This window comes from Rhinopithecus roxellana, chromosome 4, assembly GCF_007565055.1.
Source record: "Rhinopithecus roxellana isolate Shanxi Qingling chromosome 4, ASM756505v1, whole genome shotgun sequence".
Lineage (NCBI taxonomy): Eukaryota > Metazoa > Chordata > Mammalia > Primates > Cercopithecidae > Rhinopithecus > Rhinopithecus roxellana.
The window spans coordinates 75,314,615-75,330,746 of record NC_044552.1 but is presented as its reverse complement, the minus strand read 5'-3'; the positions used below and the strand labels follow the sequence as shown (position 1 = coordinate 75,330,746).

The 16,132-nt window shown below is 45.1% G+C and overlaps 1 protein-coding gene across 18 annotated transcripts in view; it reads right to left on the bottom strand.

Annotated features, from left to right (window-relative positions):
• Positions 1–8,383: 8,383 nt before the first annotated feature.
• The window catches only part of SCML4 (Scm polycomb group protein like 4), a 126,143-nt gene continuing 118,394 nt past the window's right edge, over positions 8,384–16,132 (bottom strand). For 9 of the 18 annotated variants that reach the window (XM_030928315.1, XM_030928325.1, XM_030928318.1 and 6 more), the window contains 2 exons: positions 15,591–15,736; positions 8,771–13,058 (listed from right to left, as the gene is read on the bottom strand). In XM_030928315.1, the coding sequence (XP_030784175.1) occupies positions 12,933–13,058; positions 15,591–15,736 (272 nt within the window). In that variant the 3' untranslated portion in view covers positions 8,771–12,932. Of the gene's footprint in view, positions 13,059–14,964; positions 15,379–15,579; positions 15,737–16,132 lie in introns of those variants that run through there. The other 9 variants (XM_030928324.1, XM_030928329.1, XM_030928323.1 and 6 more) reach the window with 5 other exon arrangements.

Here is a 16,132-nt window from a genome sequence, read left to right as displayed (position 1 = left end):
CATCCCACCAGCCCTGGGGGATTTTACAGAGATATTTCTCATTTAAATAGCCCTCATCTTCCAGTATTTTTTATTGCTTCCACTAATAGGTTAACAATAAGTTAGGAGCCACTCCTAAATGGATATCGAATCAACCTTGGTGAAGAGTTCAAGGAGAAAAGCAATTCTACTTAAAAAATGATTTTTTAATGAAAGGGGTAATGGGAAAATGTGCGAGTTCATTGAGCACTGGAATGAATGGAAGTTCTTAGTCAGAGATCAGAAGGCAGGATCTGCCCATGCTCAACATATGTGATGGCACTTTAAATTCCTAGAATGGAGCAATATCTCTTTCACAGTGATTCACATAGTATGTGGGAAATTCTCTTTTCCGGTAACTTGCCTAAGAAAATCAACTCCATTCTGGTCTTAAGAAATACTTTACTACTTAGATAATCAGGAGAGAGAACCCTGAGGTAGGTCATCTTGGTCTTAGCTATATATCTCCTATAATTCCTCTCTTCCCTACAGAGCCCCGATGAGTCCCACCAGCTCAGGACTCTCAAGGTCATGAATCTAGTCATAAACGGCCCGTTCTGCAGCTAAGTCATAGACCCAGGGGCTATTAGAGCGGGCCAGGGTGGGGCTGCGGAACGTGGACCTTGTCTAGTCCAACTCCCTGGGGTCTGGAAAGGTGAACTGACTTGCCCAAAGCCCTCATCTGGTCAGTGAGAAAGCCAGAACTAAAATCTGGGCTTGTGGCTTCTGGTCCAGTCTGTCTTCTGGCTTGTGAGAAACAGGGAGTGAGGGGGGCAGTGTGGGTACATAGGCACATTCCCATGTGCATGCACCTGTACATCAACTTTGAGCCTCACTCTGCTCATTAACTGCTGATCCCGTCTCTCCATGATGTCTAATCATCCACATGGCACAACTGTTTTCCCAGGGCAAGATGCTTCCCTCCTTCTTTTTTTTTTTTTTTTTTTTTTTTTTTTTTTTTTTTTTTTGAGATGGAGTTGAACTCTGGGGCCCAGGCTGGAGTGCAATGGCACGATCTCAGCTCACTGCAACCTACGCCTCCTGGGTTCAAGCATTCTCCTGCCTCACCTCCCGAGTAGCTGAGACTACAGGCATGCACCACCACGCCCAGCTAATTTTTGTATCCTTAGTAGAGATGGGGTTTCACTATGTTGGCCAGGATGGTCTCGATCTCTTGACCTCATGATCTGCCTGCCTCGGCCTCCCAAAGTGCTAGGATTACAGGTATGAACCACCGTGCCTGGCTGCTTCTCTCCTCCTTTTCTAGGCCTGAAAGTGTTCAGGTGTTCAGGTGGCCAAATCTGTGTTCAGATTTGACAGAAAAAATATAACATTTATGTCAGGATTTCTTCATCTTGGATCATTTATAGGTAGGATACTATTGTTTGTACAACTATAATGAGAAAAAACTAGTAAAAGAAGCTGGGTGTTGAGAGCTTGTGTCTAACTACTGGAGGAGAGCAGACTCAGAGAAGTGACCCTTAAATCCGGGTAAGTGAGGGCACTTGGAGGTGTATTTACTTGTGTTGGCTAGAGACTTAGACTTCCTGGATGTATGAGAGAGGTCATTCAGTGTGGACCCGTGCTGGGGGAGAGAGGACGGATATGAGCTTGATAATCGTTTTGTTCAAGGCGGGGCAAGTAGCAAGATTAAAATTCTCAGTCTATTAAGTTGTAAGCAAACCAAGGGCAGATGATGAGAGACGGCTTTGGAGGCCTGCACCCCAACACTCCCCAAGACTGGCCTTCCTTGCTGGCCTCACCCAGCCATCGAGGACACTGTTATGGGAGGATTACCTCCTTTAACCCCCTGAATTGCTTTCATTGAGAACTGTGTTTTCTTTGCCAATGATCATTGCTAAGCATTAGGGACAGGGTAGAGGCCTCTGGGTAGGAAATCGGCAGGTCAGGATTGGGGCTGGATCAAAATCCGGAAGGAATTGTGACCCTCAAACTAGAGCCACAATCAACCAATAGGAGTAGACTACCCTGGAGCAGGACTCCAGATTCTGCAGACACTGTCTGAGGGCCTTTGACAAGCACTGTAATTTATTTTAATCCTCTCACTAACAGAGAAGGGAGGCCCTCTTGTCTCTGGTTACTGACCAAGAAGGAGACTGTGTTAGCCATTCTTGCATGGGTATAAAGAAATACCCGAGACTAGGTCATTTGTGAAGAAAACAGGTCTAATTTGCTCACTGTTTTGCAGGCTGTACAGAAGCATGGCGCTGACTTCTGCTCAGCTTCTGGGGAGGCCTCAGGGAGCTTCTACTCTTGGCAGAAGGTAAAGAGGGAGCTTGCACATCACACAGCAGGAGCAGGAGCAAGAGAGGGCGGGAGGTGCCATACACTTTTAAGCAATCAGACCTTGTGTGAACTCACTCACCACTCAGGGGATGGCGCTCATCCATTCATGAAGGATCCACCCCCATGACCCAAACACTTCCCAGCAGACCCCACCTCCAACACTGGGGATTACATTTCAACATAAGATTTGGTGGGGACAGAGTTTCAAACCATATCAGAGACCCTAGAGGAGAGACTGGCCCAAGATGACCCTGGGTGGACACTCCCCTCGGGTCTCTGATCAAATCTCACATTTCTTCCCTGCACCAGACCACCCCTTTGTGATCATAGGAAGGTCAGGGGGACACAGTAAGCTTCTTAGAGAACCCTGGACTCCTGTAATGAGTCTCTCCAGGCCGAGTGCAGTGGCTTGCACCTATAATCCCAGCACTCTGGGAAGCTGAGGAGTGCAGATTGCTTGAACCTGGGAGTTTGAGACCAGCTTGGGCAACATGGCAAAACCTTGTCTCTATAAAAAATACACAGCTTAGCCAGGCATGGTGGTGTGCACCTGTAGACCTAGCTACTCAGGAGGCTGAGGCACAAGGATTCCTTGAGCCCAGGAGGTTGAAGCTGCAGGGAACTGTGATTGCACCACTGCACTCCAGCCTGGGCGACAGAGTGAGACCCTGTCTCAAAAAAAAAAAAAAAAAAAAAAAAAAAAAAAAAAAATTCTCTCCTGAACCAGTGTGGGACCTGGGCTGGGTGCCCTGAGGTACAGCAGGTCTCCAGGTGACGGGGGCCTTCCAGGCAGCAGTGAATCAGCCTCTGTGGCTTCAGTTGTCTATGGGCCACCTTGAAAAAGCTTATCCTTGCTCTCTACCTATGGGAACCAGTCCTAATGAAATAGTAATCAACATAGAGAAGTTGATCAGATAAAACATATACAAGCTCACATAAATTTTATTCTTTATTTAAAGTACAGAAATACTTTTTACAGCATGAACAGAAAGTACTACATTGTGTTGAAATCTTAAGATTTAGAAATCTCACTGAATCATACCCAGGCCCATGATGCATTGTACTAGAAAAAATACTGTATCAAAAATGAAAACAAACAAACAAAAACCACCCCAAACTATTAAAATCATTAAGGCCAGTAGTGGTTGTTTAATGAAATTGTACATACCTGGCTGTGGTGTACATACCAATCACTGTTTAAGAGAATACATTAAAAACAGAAAAATTGACCTCTAAATAATGAACTAATTGCCACCCTGCAAAAGTTAAAAACAATAACAGGCTTTGAAAGATTCAAAGCACATTTTGATGTAGTGTCTTATATATAATGGTCAATTTATGAAAACACTGTGTATGATAAAAATAAGTACATCCAACTCACTCCTAAGTAACACGCTATACTTACAGCCTGTTTATGACAAATGAGAGATCGTAAATATATGCAGTAAGAATACATGTGGGTTTATACTCAGATAATGTATATGTATGCACAGTATGTGATGAAATTAAACTAGAGGATAAATAACGTTAATAAACTCTACATTTTGAGGCACATGGGGAATAAAATTCATGTTGTTTCTAAGTTATAGACAGAGCATCTTTTTTTTCCCTATCTTGGTACCTTAGTGTAATGCCGATTTGCATTTAACCTAGTTATCTTATGTTTGCATGCTTTGCAAACTGAATTACAGAACCAAATTGCCTATTACAATTTCCCATTATGTAACACAATTACATAGGAACACTTTGAGGTGAGAGGATTGTCCCAGTATTAGGAAACACTGATTTCCGCATGCTTGCAAAGAGCAAAGATTAAGGAGAGGCCCTTTCCCCAGGTAACAGGGTTTACTGCTATTTCTCTCCAATGTAAATGCCACTCACCATTACAATGAGCTATATTCACTAATGTCTAGTCTGCAAAATTAGATCCACTGGTTTTGTTTTGTTTTTAAAGAAGCTAGGACCTAAAACGACACCATTTCCTAAGCCGAAAGCTTCTCTCTCCCCAAGCACTTCCAAGTAAAACATGGAGTTGAACTAATGTTCCAAGATTCCAATACGTTCACAAGAAATGAAAGCACAATGAATTTTCATACAATTAGAATATCTGCAGTACATACGCCGAGTCCTTCTTGCACACGTGCCTCAGCACAAGCAAATGACGTGCAAACTTTCACTGATGACCTTTCTCTTTAGTTTGCAAACCCAATCATAGAAACACACATGAACATGTGCACACACCCCCTCTAAAAATCCTTAATTAGAAGGGAGGAAAGACTGTCTCGGTAGAGAAGAGGGAAGTAGTCAACCCTGTTTCTATCTTACCGGGATGAGGAGATGACCTGTTTGCACCCTTGGTTCCTGGTTGTTTCATAGTGTGCAAATAAAGAAGACGTTTTACCAGGGAAAAGGTGTGGCTGCCGCTCTCCCAGATGGGGCGAGATCGGGAAGCCTCCCAAGTGGGTATATGGGATAGAAAAGTAGCATAAAGAGGTGGAAACATGAGATTAACTAAGGCTGAGTTGAAAGAAAGATTCTGAAAATAAACCCGTCAACTTACAAAACAAAAGACATAACATTTCAATCATCATCATTCTACCTCATGAGCTTGGGAACACGGATTTCACTAACTCATGGGCCCTCATTGGCTAGCAGGAGTCTTGTTGTATAATGACAGCCTAGTGTAGCTAGTAAAACACACCTTTTGGCCCCATGAAGGGAGAAGCTTCATGATGTTACAGTCATACTTCAGTAACAAAAAGTTTTCATTGTTAGTGAAAAAAATAGCAGCAAGACAATTATGATAAAATGATTTTATTCAATCAGTTTATTTAGTTTTCTTGCATGTGAATAGAATGAAAAGCAAATTTATCCACAAATGTATGTGAAGTATGAAATGTTTATGTGAATGAAATTACTTCTAAGTATATACAGTAGAGAAATAATCTAATCAACAGATATCTATAACATGGAGATATTTGCTCTGTAAAGCAAATGATACTTCATATTTTCTTGAGGATAAAATGAGAGGAGCTCTTTTTTTAAATCCCCAAGTGATCAAAGATATAGCCAGAAGATGACAGAAAATTAAACAATATGGCTTAGAACACAATGGATAATAAAATAAATCAAAGTCCCTCAAACTCTCTCACACTTGGATAGAAATACTTTCAGTTCCTGAGGAGGAAACACGTTTGACTTCTAGAAAGACCTCGAGGTGCGCAATTGTGCTGGAGAAAGGCCAGGAATGGAAACTTTTTTTTCCCCAGAGCTATGCTGCCTTTCTCCTTCCTCTAAACCACATTTGCTTTTGGGAAATATGTCATCATCTTTCCCTACTCAGACACAAGCCACTTAATATTGCATATGTCTCAGTAGTCTCATAAACGTCCAAAAACAATACCACACCCCAGAAATGCTTCTGATGTCATCACCGTCCTTCGTTTTTCATGCTGGCTGGATCCTCCTCACTTACACATGAGGCTCTGGCCTGGCTTTGGTCATGAGGCTGTACAGTCAGTGCTAACTGGGTCTGGACAATGCTCTGTGTTCTATAAAGAACTTTGGCATTATCTGAATTGCTGCTGGATGTCAGAGTGACTCCGTGCAGGTTGCAGGATGGCGGGAGAAGCAGCTTGTGGCTCTCAAGAGGTACATCGAATTGGCACCAGGTCACTTAAACTTCAGGGCTGAATGAAGAGGGACAGCTAGTGAGAAGGGCATTGTGCTTCATGAAGATTCAAGAGGCGCCTCAGTGGGACATCAGGGTGAGTCACAGAATGAAACATTCAGAAGGGCGGAGACTGTCCTTCCTAACCTCAGGCATCGAGCTGAGAGGGTTAGACCTTGAGAAATAGAACAAGTGGAGATTGGGCAGGAAGCGGGACAGAGTCGAGAAATGCTGTGGGTGGGTGACAACTGGACAGAGGTCAGAACTGCTGGGCTAGGGAGAACAGAGTTAGCTTACTCTTATTTCTTTCTCTACCCCGTCTCTATCCCCAAAGGCATTTGAGCTAGTGGAATGGAGAAAGACAAAAAAGAAAACAAACCAACAAAAAAAATGGAGTCAGGAAGAAATAATAGAATGAAAAGTGAAAAACGAGTGGGAAAGAATGGCCAAGTGGTGCTTACATGGCCTTGAGAAGTTATGGGCCCATGAGAGAAGAGGATCAAAAAATATCTAGATGAGGTTGCAAAGGAGGAGAGGCAGAAACCAGCAGACATGAAAAAGAAGAGAGAGGAGTCAAGAGCCTATAACTACTATGGCAGCACAGCCCCACTGGCCTTGGCCAAAGTAACTGAGCTGGAAATGCTTTTAAAGGTCATCTGGATGACTCCCCTCCTTTTCCAGATGAGGAGATGGAGGTACGGGGGGAGATGACTTGGAGAGCTTGTTTCTTGTACACTGTACCATGCTCTGCCCCCCAAAGAGCAATGTGGAACCCACGGGGCAGAAGGTTCTACACTGGAGGGGAGCTGTCCAGGTGTCCCGCAAGACCTCTTTTTCCCAACTGTAGGATTCTAGGATTCTACGTGTGAGGGTGGTCTCTGTATGTTCGCAAACACTCACAATATCCTCAGCTTACCATGCCTAAGGATATAGCAGTAACATTACTTTAAAATGAATATGTTGAATGTTATACATCCAAATACTGTTGTCCTTCAAAGTAGTCCATACATTGCTGCTCCTTATTTTAACACCTGCCTAATATATTTAAGTTAACCAGTGAATTGTGGCTGTTATTGTTCAAACTGTTTGTACCAAGTAAGAAAACACACAAGGAAAAGACAAACGCATGTGTGTGAAAACACATGATTTGAAACCTGAAACTGATTACCCATGTCACGTACCAGGCATGAGCCCAGTGGCTTTGGCTTTCTCCAAAAAGAAAAAAAAAAATCCACCCTCAAGGGATGATGATGGGTTTCCAACAACACTTTTAAAAGAATGTAGTTGAGGATGCTACATTTATGGTAGAGGTGGCCTTCAGTCATACATCATTGCTGTAAAGCGACACCTAGTTAGGCGCCATTATTTCGTAATGAGCTGTTTGGAGAAGCAAGGCTTCGGGTGTATTCCAAAGTTGGAGCCAACAGAAGAGATTGATGTTGGCCTGTGCAAGCGCCTAGTGCATGGAACTGACTCTAAGGCTCAGACCATGTGGTCAAGCCCCAGAGCAGGGTAGGGTGGGAAGACAGCTGAGGTATAAGTGGTCTGTGTGGTATATGTAGACCCTTCAAATGGAAAGATGCTGCTGGCCCCACACTGTCTGGCATCACTGTTTAATCACCCGTGGCTCTACCTGCCATCTTTTCCTCTGCAGGAAATCGAGCCCAATGTTAAGCATGGGGAGAACCTCCGGGCTCCTTATGTAGGATTTTAAGAGCGCAGATCTGGGGCCTCTCTTGTGAAAGCACAGTGAAGAAAAGCAAATCCTCCTCTGAAAGTGTGCTTTTGCCCAGAACTGCTTCTAAGTCGGGGGCATTTCCTGAAGCCCGGGAGAGTCACAGCGAGTGTTCTCTCCAGGCCGGCATCTTGGTGAGGCCCATGTGTGATAACACCACCAAAACCACAAAGGAATTTACCATGGGAAGTGTCCCAGCAGTTGCTTATTAGCATTAGAACAATTACACCAAGTCTATTGTTAGCAGACTTGTTTTCATTATCCTTATCTGGTGGCAGTAAATAACAGCGATTCTCTTTCAAGCAAATGCTAGATTTCCAAAAATCCAGCTTCCAATTGTCTGTGCAGGGATCATCTTGGATTAGGATAACCGTTGGAGTGGATAACACCCCAGAAGCAGAGGTGCCCAGCGCTCTTCATGCAGGAGCAGGGCGGGACACACAGGAGCTGCCTGCAGGTGGAGGGGGGTGATGCTGCTGGGTTTGACATCACAGAATGGAAATAAGAAGGTTTGTTCCCCTGCATGTCTGACCATCTGCTGGACCATCCCCAGGGTTCTCAGTGTGGCCCTCTCATGCCACAGGGGAGGGATGGGGCACATGGCAAGGCAACAGGAGAGCCTGGCAGGTGCTCAGTTCTTAGAATGTTTATGACCAAAAAAAAAAAAAAAAAAAATCAGACCCATGGACAGGTTTGCACCCCTCTCCTTAAAAAAAATTGCAGTTTTTAAAAAAATCACTTACTCTTTCACAATTCCATGTCTTGTTATCTGAGGTTTTAAAAAAAAGTGAGTCCAATCCCCTTCCCCTCTGTCCCCAGTGGAGAAGAGCTGAGAAGTGACCCCTTCAGCACAGAGGTCAGACAGTGCCTGCTGACCGCTTACACATATGAAAACCTGGCTGTTTCTTTAGAACAAGAGCAGACTATTTCCATCTTTCGAGAACTTCTGACAATGACTAAATTTCAGTCCCTGGTCACCTATGGGCATCTCCAATTATCTTCAGAGATTTGACAAAATTCTCCTAAAACCATCTCAAAAATTATTTTAAAAGAATTTTAATTAAAAAAATAAGAAATATTCTGTACAGCACATAGATACAAAAATAGGTTATTGCAGGATAAAGGGTTGGGGCTGTTAGAATCGCTGCGTTCATTGTTTTCCTAAGAAACTTATGGTGTAGGCCTCCCTCTCTCACTGGTTTCCTTCTCCAGTAAACCAGCCCTAGTCCCATACTCCTTCCCAGTGTATTTAATATAGTTGGTAGCAGCCCTGCTGCAGGGAAATGGTGGGAGCTCCGTGTACCCTCTGGTAGGTGCTAAATGCCCACAAGACAATTGTTCCCCTGCCGTGGGCTCCCCAGCAAGGCGTCTCCCCAGAGTCACCTGGAGCCCAGGCTTGGCACATACAATCATCCTCCTGAGGGGGCAGGCCCAGAGTCCCAGTACACCCCTGGTCACCTGGCTTCCTCAAGGGCACACCCTAGTAGAATAAGAGGGGACACTTACTAGTAGCAACCAGACCACAGTGGGTTCTGCCTCCATATTGCAAACCAAGCAAAGGCCATGGCTCATACACTCCCAAGCACTCACTTTCTAAGGCTCTTCCAACTACAGTGTCAGGAAACACACACACACACACACACACACACACACACAGACGAGACCCACGGCTTTCACCTAAAGTCTTCGCACAGGGAATAATGTGATTCATGAAATATTTAAAAGGCCTTAGGCAATAGAATTGTCTCTTGATTTTTTTTTTTTTTTCAGTGTTTAACAGACAAGTGTAATTGGAAATGTTTGGAGCATGAACACAGGCACACACACATACACACTCTAATTTGGAATTATGCAAAACGATATCATTATTCACTACAACCTGAAGCAAAGCTACTGCAATGGAATAACAAGTACCATATCTATACAAGTGAGAGGTCCTCAAGTCGGCTCTCATTTGGACAAGGGTGACCCACGTGGCCTAACCCTTTAAGGTCTGTTTAGAGGAAATGGCCTGGTGTGTTTTACATTTGTGAAGCTATTTAGCCTCCTGGTTTGACAAGATTTTTGAGAGGGGTGAAAATTAATTATAATTGCAGTATTGGTACAATAATTTAGTTGGCTAATTGCATTTCAGTGCAGAAGCAGTCAAGGAAGATTTTCCTCCCCAGGTTATTCTCTGATGTGGCAGCATTTATTTTAAGAGTAATGAGATTTTTAAAAAGTCAAACCTTAAATATCATGGCTTCAGCAATCTGTCCTGCTTAAAGTTTAATGCGAAATGAGACAGCACCTCCGTGAGAGCAGTTCCACGTGAACATGTATCCAGTTTTCTCCGAGACTTGAAATAAGAACCTATCTCTCCCCTGAAAACTACTCGAGGGATCTCTGTGACATTGTTTGGGGCTGATTTTTATTTGAAAGCACCAATGTTTGTGACTCTGTAGTGAGGGAGGCACTGATGAGGGTGGGTAGGAAGTTTTGAAAACTTAATACTGGAAGTCACTACATGAGGTATCTGTTCATGGAAGAGGTACCACAAGTATCGGAAGATTGAGAAAAAAAAGATGAGTGAAAAACCTGGGTTGTTGTGGGATTTTTCTGGATCTCATTGTTTTTGCACTGGCAGTTCTGAATACATAACCTATCCGTGGCTGTTTTGAGGGAAATGTATCTAACTCCAGACCAGCAGTGAGCACTTACCATTAATAAACTCTTGAGAGACAGGCCCTATCACCTTAAAATCTTGAAGACTCTGCCCCAAGGCCTGATTCAAGGTACTTTTCTCAGGTGCTGAACCTGTCAGAGGCGTTTGAACCAGAGCAACTCCATCTTGAATAGGAGCTGGTAAAATGAGGCTGAGACCTACTGGGCTGCATTCCCAGATGGCTAAGGCATTCTGAGTCACAGGATTAGACAGGAGGTCAGCACAAAAGATACAGGTCATAAAGACCTTCTGAGAAAACAGGCTGCAGTAAAGAAGTTGACTAAAACCCACCAAAACCAAGATGGCAACGAGAGTGACCTCTGGTTGTCCTCACTGCTATACCGCCGCCAGTGCCGCGACAGTTTACAAATGCCATGGCAATGTCAGGAAGTTACCCTATATGATCTAAAAGGAGGAGGCATGAATAATCTCCCCTTGTTTAGCATATTATCAAGAAATAATCATAAAAATGGGTAACCGGCAGCCCTCAGAGCTGCTCTGACTACGGGGTAGTCGTTCTTTCATTCCTTTACTTTCTTAATAAACTTGCTTTCACTTTACTCTGTGCACACGCCCTGAATTCTTTCTTGCACGAGATCCAAGCGCCCTTTCTTGAGGTCTGGATCGGGAACCCCTTCCTGTAACAAAACCATCAGACATCAAGCTCTTCCACACTCTAGCTCAATTCAGTGAGCAAGTTTAGTACATCCTCCTCCTCCCCTTCTCTGCTATGCTCTCAGTCCAGCCACCATTTGTGTGTCTGAAAAGGAGGCTACGATGTGCTTTCTCAAATACAGCACATCAAAGCGGGTCTAACGGCATGACACGGACTATTTCTTATGGCCTTCATCTGGATTCTAACTATATAGAGGGTCACTATGCAGATCTACCCAGGGCTGCCCTCAAGATTATGCAATTCATGTTCTGCACAACAGCAGCTGATCAAGGGGTGAGGAGGTTGAGCTCCCACCCTGCTCCACTTGCCAGCTGAGACCCCTGCTCAGGTTGTATCCCAGAGAAAGGGGTGCCTTTTCTGATTCACCATTGGGCCAAGGGAGGCCCTGAGTCATCCCTAACCCTCTCCCTCCCAGAAATTCCAAAATCTAATGTTCATCTCCTCATCTCTAACACTGCTGATGTCCTTTTAAGGAAGAGATTATGCACATGGCAAAGGCGAATTCATTTTGAAGATATGTTTTCTGCTCAGTGTGAAGAAGAAGAGACAGGGAGGGAAACAGAGAAAAGGGAAGGATAAAATGAATGGTGGAGAAGTTGTCCCTCTGCCTAATAAATTGTGGATTCATTGTCCTTCTCTGGACACAGCTGCAAAGGGGCAGAAAATCAATTTTTTCTATTACTCCACGGTGAGGAAGGAAAACCTATCTGTAAATTGAATTAAACCCCATAATAGCATGTCTGTGTATTTGTTGAGGACTAGAAAAATTAGCCACAGATACAACTACATAACCCAGCAATTTAACTAGAAATCAACACTCTCCCATTTCAAAGCTTCGTTGAGACATTTTCTTTTCCTTTTTTAAAGAAACACCCATGGCTAAATGTCACTAAGATTCTTCGGCATGCCAACACTTCAACACCTCAGTGAGGACTCTGGAAGAGAAGGAACTCCAAAGTCCCATCTGGGTAGAGCGTGCTTCCAAATTCTTGCCTTTGCTAGTTGAGTATCAGTCAGTCAATAATGATTGGATACGAACTAGACCCCTCTAGCTGATGGTTTCTTCCCAAGTCACAATCTGTGGTGCTAACTGTGGAATAAATCCCCTGTTTCTGTGTGGGCTAGATCTTGTTCACAGACACCATAACCCATCCACGCAGTACTGAATAATCTTGCTACTGCAGTCAGTGAGGGTCCTGAAATTTCATTAGCAGTCTGCCCTCTAGCGGAGCAATACAGTACTTCAGATTTTCTAGGAATAGAAAAGTTTTTTTTTTTTTTTTCCTTTTCTTTCATGGAGCAAAATAATTCAAGTTTTCCAGATAGTGCAAGATGAGGCAGTCATCTTCAGAAGTCAGCTTCCAGAGCTGAGGCAAACAAGGCTCACACGGATAGGTCCCCAGGTCAGAGTTAGAGGCAGATGGTGCTGAGGTGGGTGTCCCTGCGGAGACTGCAGGGACAAAGGTCCTTCTTTCATCCTTTGAACCCTCCAGAACTTTCCTTGGACATAAGCATTCAGTTCCTCACTCTCTCATTATGTAAATAGCACCCACTTTAAGAGAAATCAGCATAACAGGGATGTTAAAAATCAGAGGCTTTTGTAATTTTTTGGCAAATTATTAACACAGAGGAGCCTTTCAAAAAGGTCCACGTTAAATTCTTTAAAAGGCAAAGATTCACAAGTTTTATAAAAAGACCACGTCTTTGTGGCTGTTAATTTTAAGAGGAGAGTCTATTTTGTGATGTTGGTGGGATGTTGGTAAGGCAGAAGATAATCTTGAGATCTGTTGTTTTGGGTTTCGCTTCTGTCTTTTTTAAAAAGTCAGAACTTGGCTTGCTTCAGTTTGTCAATGTGGTAGCAGAGTTTTAGTGCAGGTCCCAGCTTCAGGCCCAGGTACTTCATGACCATGTCACTCTTCAGCAACAGCAGAGCATTGCCATCAATCTCCTGGTGGGATAGGATCAGAAGAAAGAAAACCCAGAAGATGGTCAGAGTCATCAAACAGTGGCTAAGGTTAAGGTATGGTCAGGGGATGTGCTCAGGGCATATGGATTGATTTAGGCAGCATATTCTCTTGGTCCTGGGGCAAGATCTTTTAAAATATTAAAGCAAACAAATACTGTGTTCTCCTCTTCCCATCATCTCCCTGTAGTCATCTGACACACGGGATGTTTCATATTCCTGCCTTCCCCTCATAGAAGGAATCAAACACAACCCCATGTGTGTTCCCAATATCCCACTTAGGAAGTTTATCTCCTCATCCAACCTTGGCTAAAGGGGCAAGAAGTGTCATCCATTAGACACTGAAACTAGAGGGTATTTCCATTCCAAACCTCCACTTATTGCCCTAATTTCTCATTTCTTTTCTTGGTAGGCCCACCTACCTTTAGCTGACAAAACTACTCATTCCACCCAATGGAGGATTTCAGATGTGTTTAGTCCTGTCTGTTCCACTAGACGGAATACACTAAAGAATGCACCTGCTTCATCTCATGGTTCAGCACAAAGAACTACTAAGGGGATGAGCCAGTCCTTTGTGGTTTGGTCCCGGTGCTGCTGCCATTGGTCATTGAAAATGGTCACCCTCCAGAATGCATGCTGAGTTCATGAACCTAGCAAGGCTGGGCTTCCATGGTCACCTTTAGTGCTATTTTCAGGTCACTGGAGACAAAGGGTAGAAATCTGAGGTGCTCAGGCGGGGAGAAGAGACATAGTTACAGGACTCATGTAACGGTGCCAGGGTCACCAGCCCTCTCATTCATCTGCCCAGCCAACCAGTATTGATGGAGCACCCACTCTGTGTCACTCATTCTCCATGTCTTTGGCAACATGGCAGTGGGCAAGGCTTACCTGTGGGTCGCTCCCAGGAGCCTCATTTTCTACTGTCTTTTATTTCCCTCACCTCCTGGACTCCCACCGTCTCCTCCCACCCCAGAAGACAGCCAGACTCCCCCCGCCCAAATCTGTCCAAGCATAACCCACTCTGTGGTTCCTGGTCTCAAAGCCCCATTGTTAGGTGAGGCTAATATATGCCTAATAAAAGACGAGTGCTGAGTTAGATGAGAATCCTCCTCAGATTGGAGAGCATGATTTCTATGACAGAATCACCAAATAAAGTGAGAAACAGGAAACAAAAATAATGGTCACTGTGGAAGGTGGAATAACGCTCCTTCCCCTCCATGCACGATGTCTGGATTCTAGTCCCCAAACCTGTGAATGTCAAGTTAGACGGCAAAGGGGAATTAAGGTTGCAGGTGGGATTAAGCTTGCTAATCAGCTGACTTTAAAGTAGGGAGATTATCCTGGATTATGGGGCCGGGTGGGTGGGGAGGGGGCGGCTGTGTAATCACACAACTCCTTAAACATGGAAGAGGACATCAGCAGTGACAACCAGGGATGGCAGCCCAAGCAGCCAAACAGGCCTCAGCTTGATGTTACAGGCTTTAAAGATGATGGCAGGCGGACAGGAGGCAAGGACTGATGGTGGATCTAGAAGCCGGAAAGGACAACCAAGCGGATTCTCCTAGAACCTCCAGAAGGAAAGGCAGCCTTGCTGGCTGAGCCCAGTGAGACCCATGCCAGGCTCCTGAACCCCAGAGCGGTTAGACAGAGAATGTGGATTGTGTGAGGCCACTATGTTGGTGGTAATCTGTTACAGCACGATACAAAATGAGTACAGTGCCAGGCACGGCAGCTCACGCTTGTCATCCAGCACTTTGGGATGAGACCAGCCTGGCCAATATGGTGAAACTCTGTCTCAAGTAAAAATACAAAAATTAGCCAGGCATGGTGGCGGGTGCCTGTAATCCCAGCTGCTCGGGAGACTGAGGCACAAGAATTGCTTGAACTGGGGAGGCAGAGGCTGCAGTGAGCCAAGATTGAGATTGCACCACTGCATTCCGGCCTGAGTGACAGAGTGAGACTCTGTCTCAAACAAAAACAAAATGAGTATAGTAAGCCTAGCAGGTAAATTACTGATTCTTATCTTTAAAAAAAAATTACCATCTCTCTATATTTTAGCATATCTCAAAATCATCATAATGCTCTCTGCTCAGTGAAGGCTGTCTGAGCCAGGAACCGTGCTGAACGCCTTTTGTGCATTTTCTAATTAATCCTTGAAGTGGTTTAGGAACAGGCGCTACTGTGGCTTGCCTGGGATGTCGTAGGTGTGCTGTCAATATTTGTTGTATGCACAGACGGCTGGATGGGCAGGAAGCAGGCACTCCTGATGAAGGCCAACATGAGAGAACAGATGGGGCAAATATTCCTTTAAAAACAAATTAAGTGGTCGTTCTGCTCTGAGGAGCCTGTGGTTGTACCTGTCCCTCTCATCTCTGGCTCCCTTGAGGGTGCCCCTAGGGCTTAGTTTAGAGCCCCCCCGCCACCTCCCCTGGCAGCATCCCGCAGCTCCCTGGACCTCACTCTCCTTCCATGCCTGCTCCCCCCATCCCCCCAAGGTCAAACCCACCACTCGCATACGTGCTTTCTGAAGAGCTCCACGTGAGGCCCCAGAGCCTGCGGGTCAGCGTCCTTCACAAACCACACCACGTCCTCCACAGTCCAGGCGGAGGGGTTCCTGCTCCGTGGCCGCCTGGCATCCTGCGCATCCTGAGAAGGGCTTGAGGCTGGATGGGGTACAGAGAGGGAGACCGTGAGCCAGTGGGACAGGGCTAACCTGGTGCTGCCTGCCCCCACCTAGCCTGGAAGGGGGGTCCTTAGTGCCCATGAGTCCAAGGAGCTGACCCAAGTGACCTCCTGTCACAGGGAAAGACTGTGAGTGGCAGCTCTATCAGCAGCCCAGAGCACGGAAGGCCACTCCTAGGTACATTACCCTCCCCATCTATGCCAAAACTCTCTGCTCTCCCAGGAGAAGAAGCGTGAGACAGTGGATTCCCTTCATTAGGCTGGAATTCCCACCCGAGTTGGAGTTTTCAAGACTCTCCCGCTCAATTCTCTCTCAGCGGGCCCAGGGCCTCCTGAGCCTGGGTACCTGGTGACCAGGGCAAGTGTGCTACGATGAG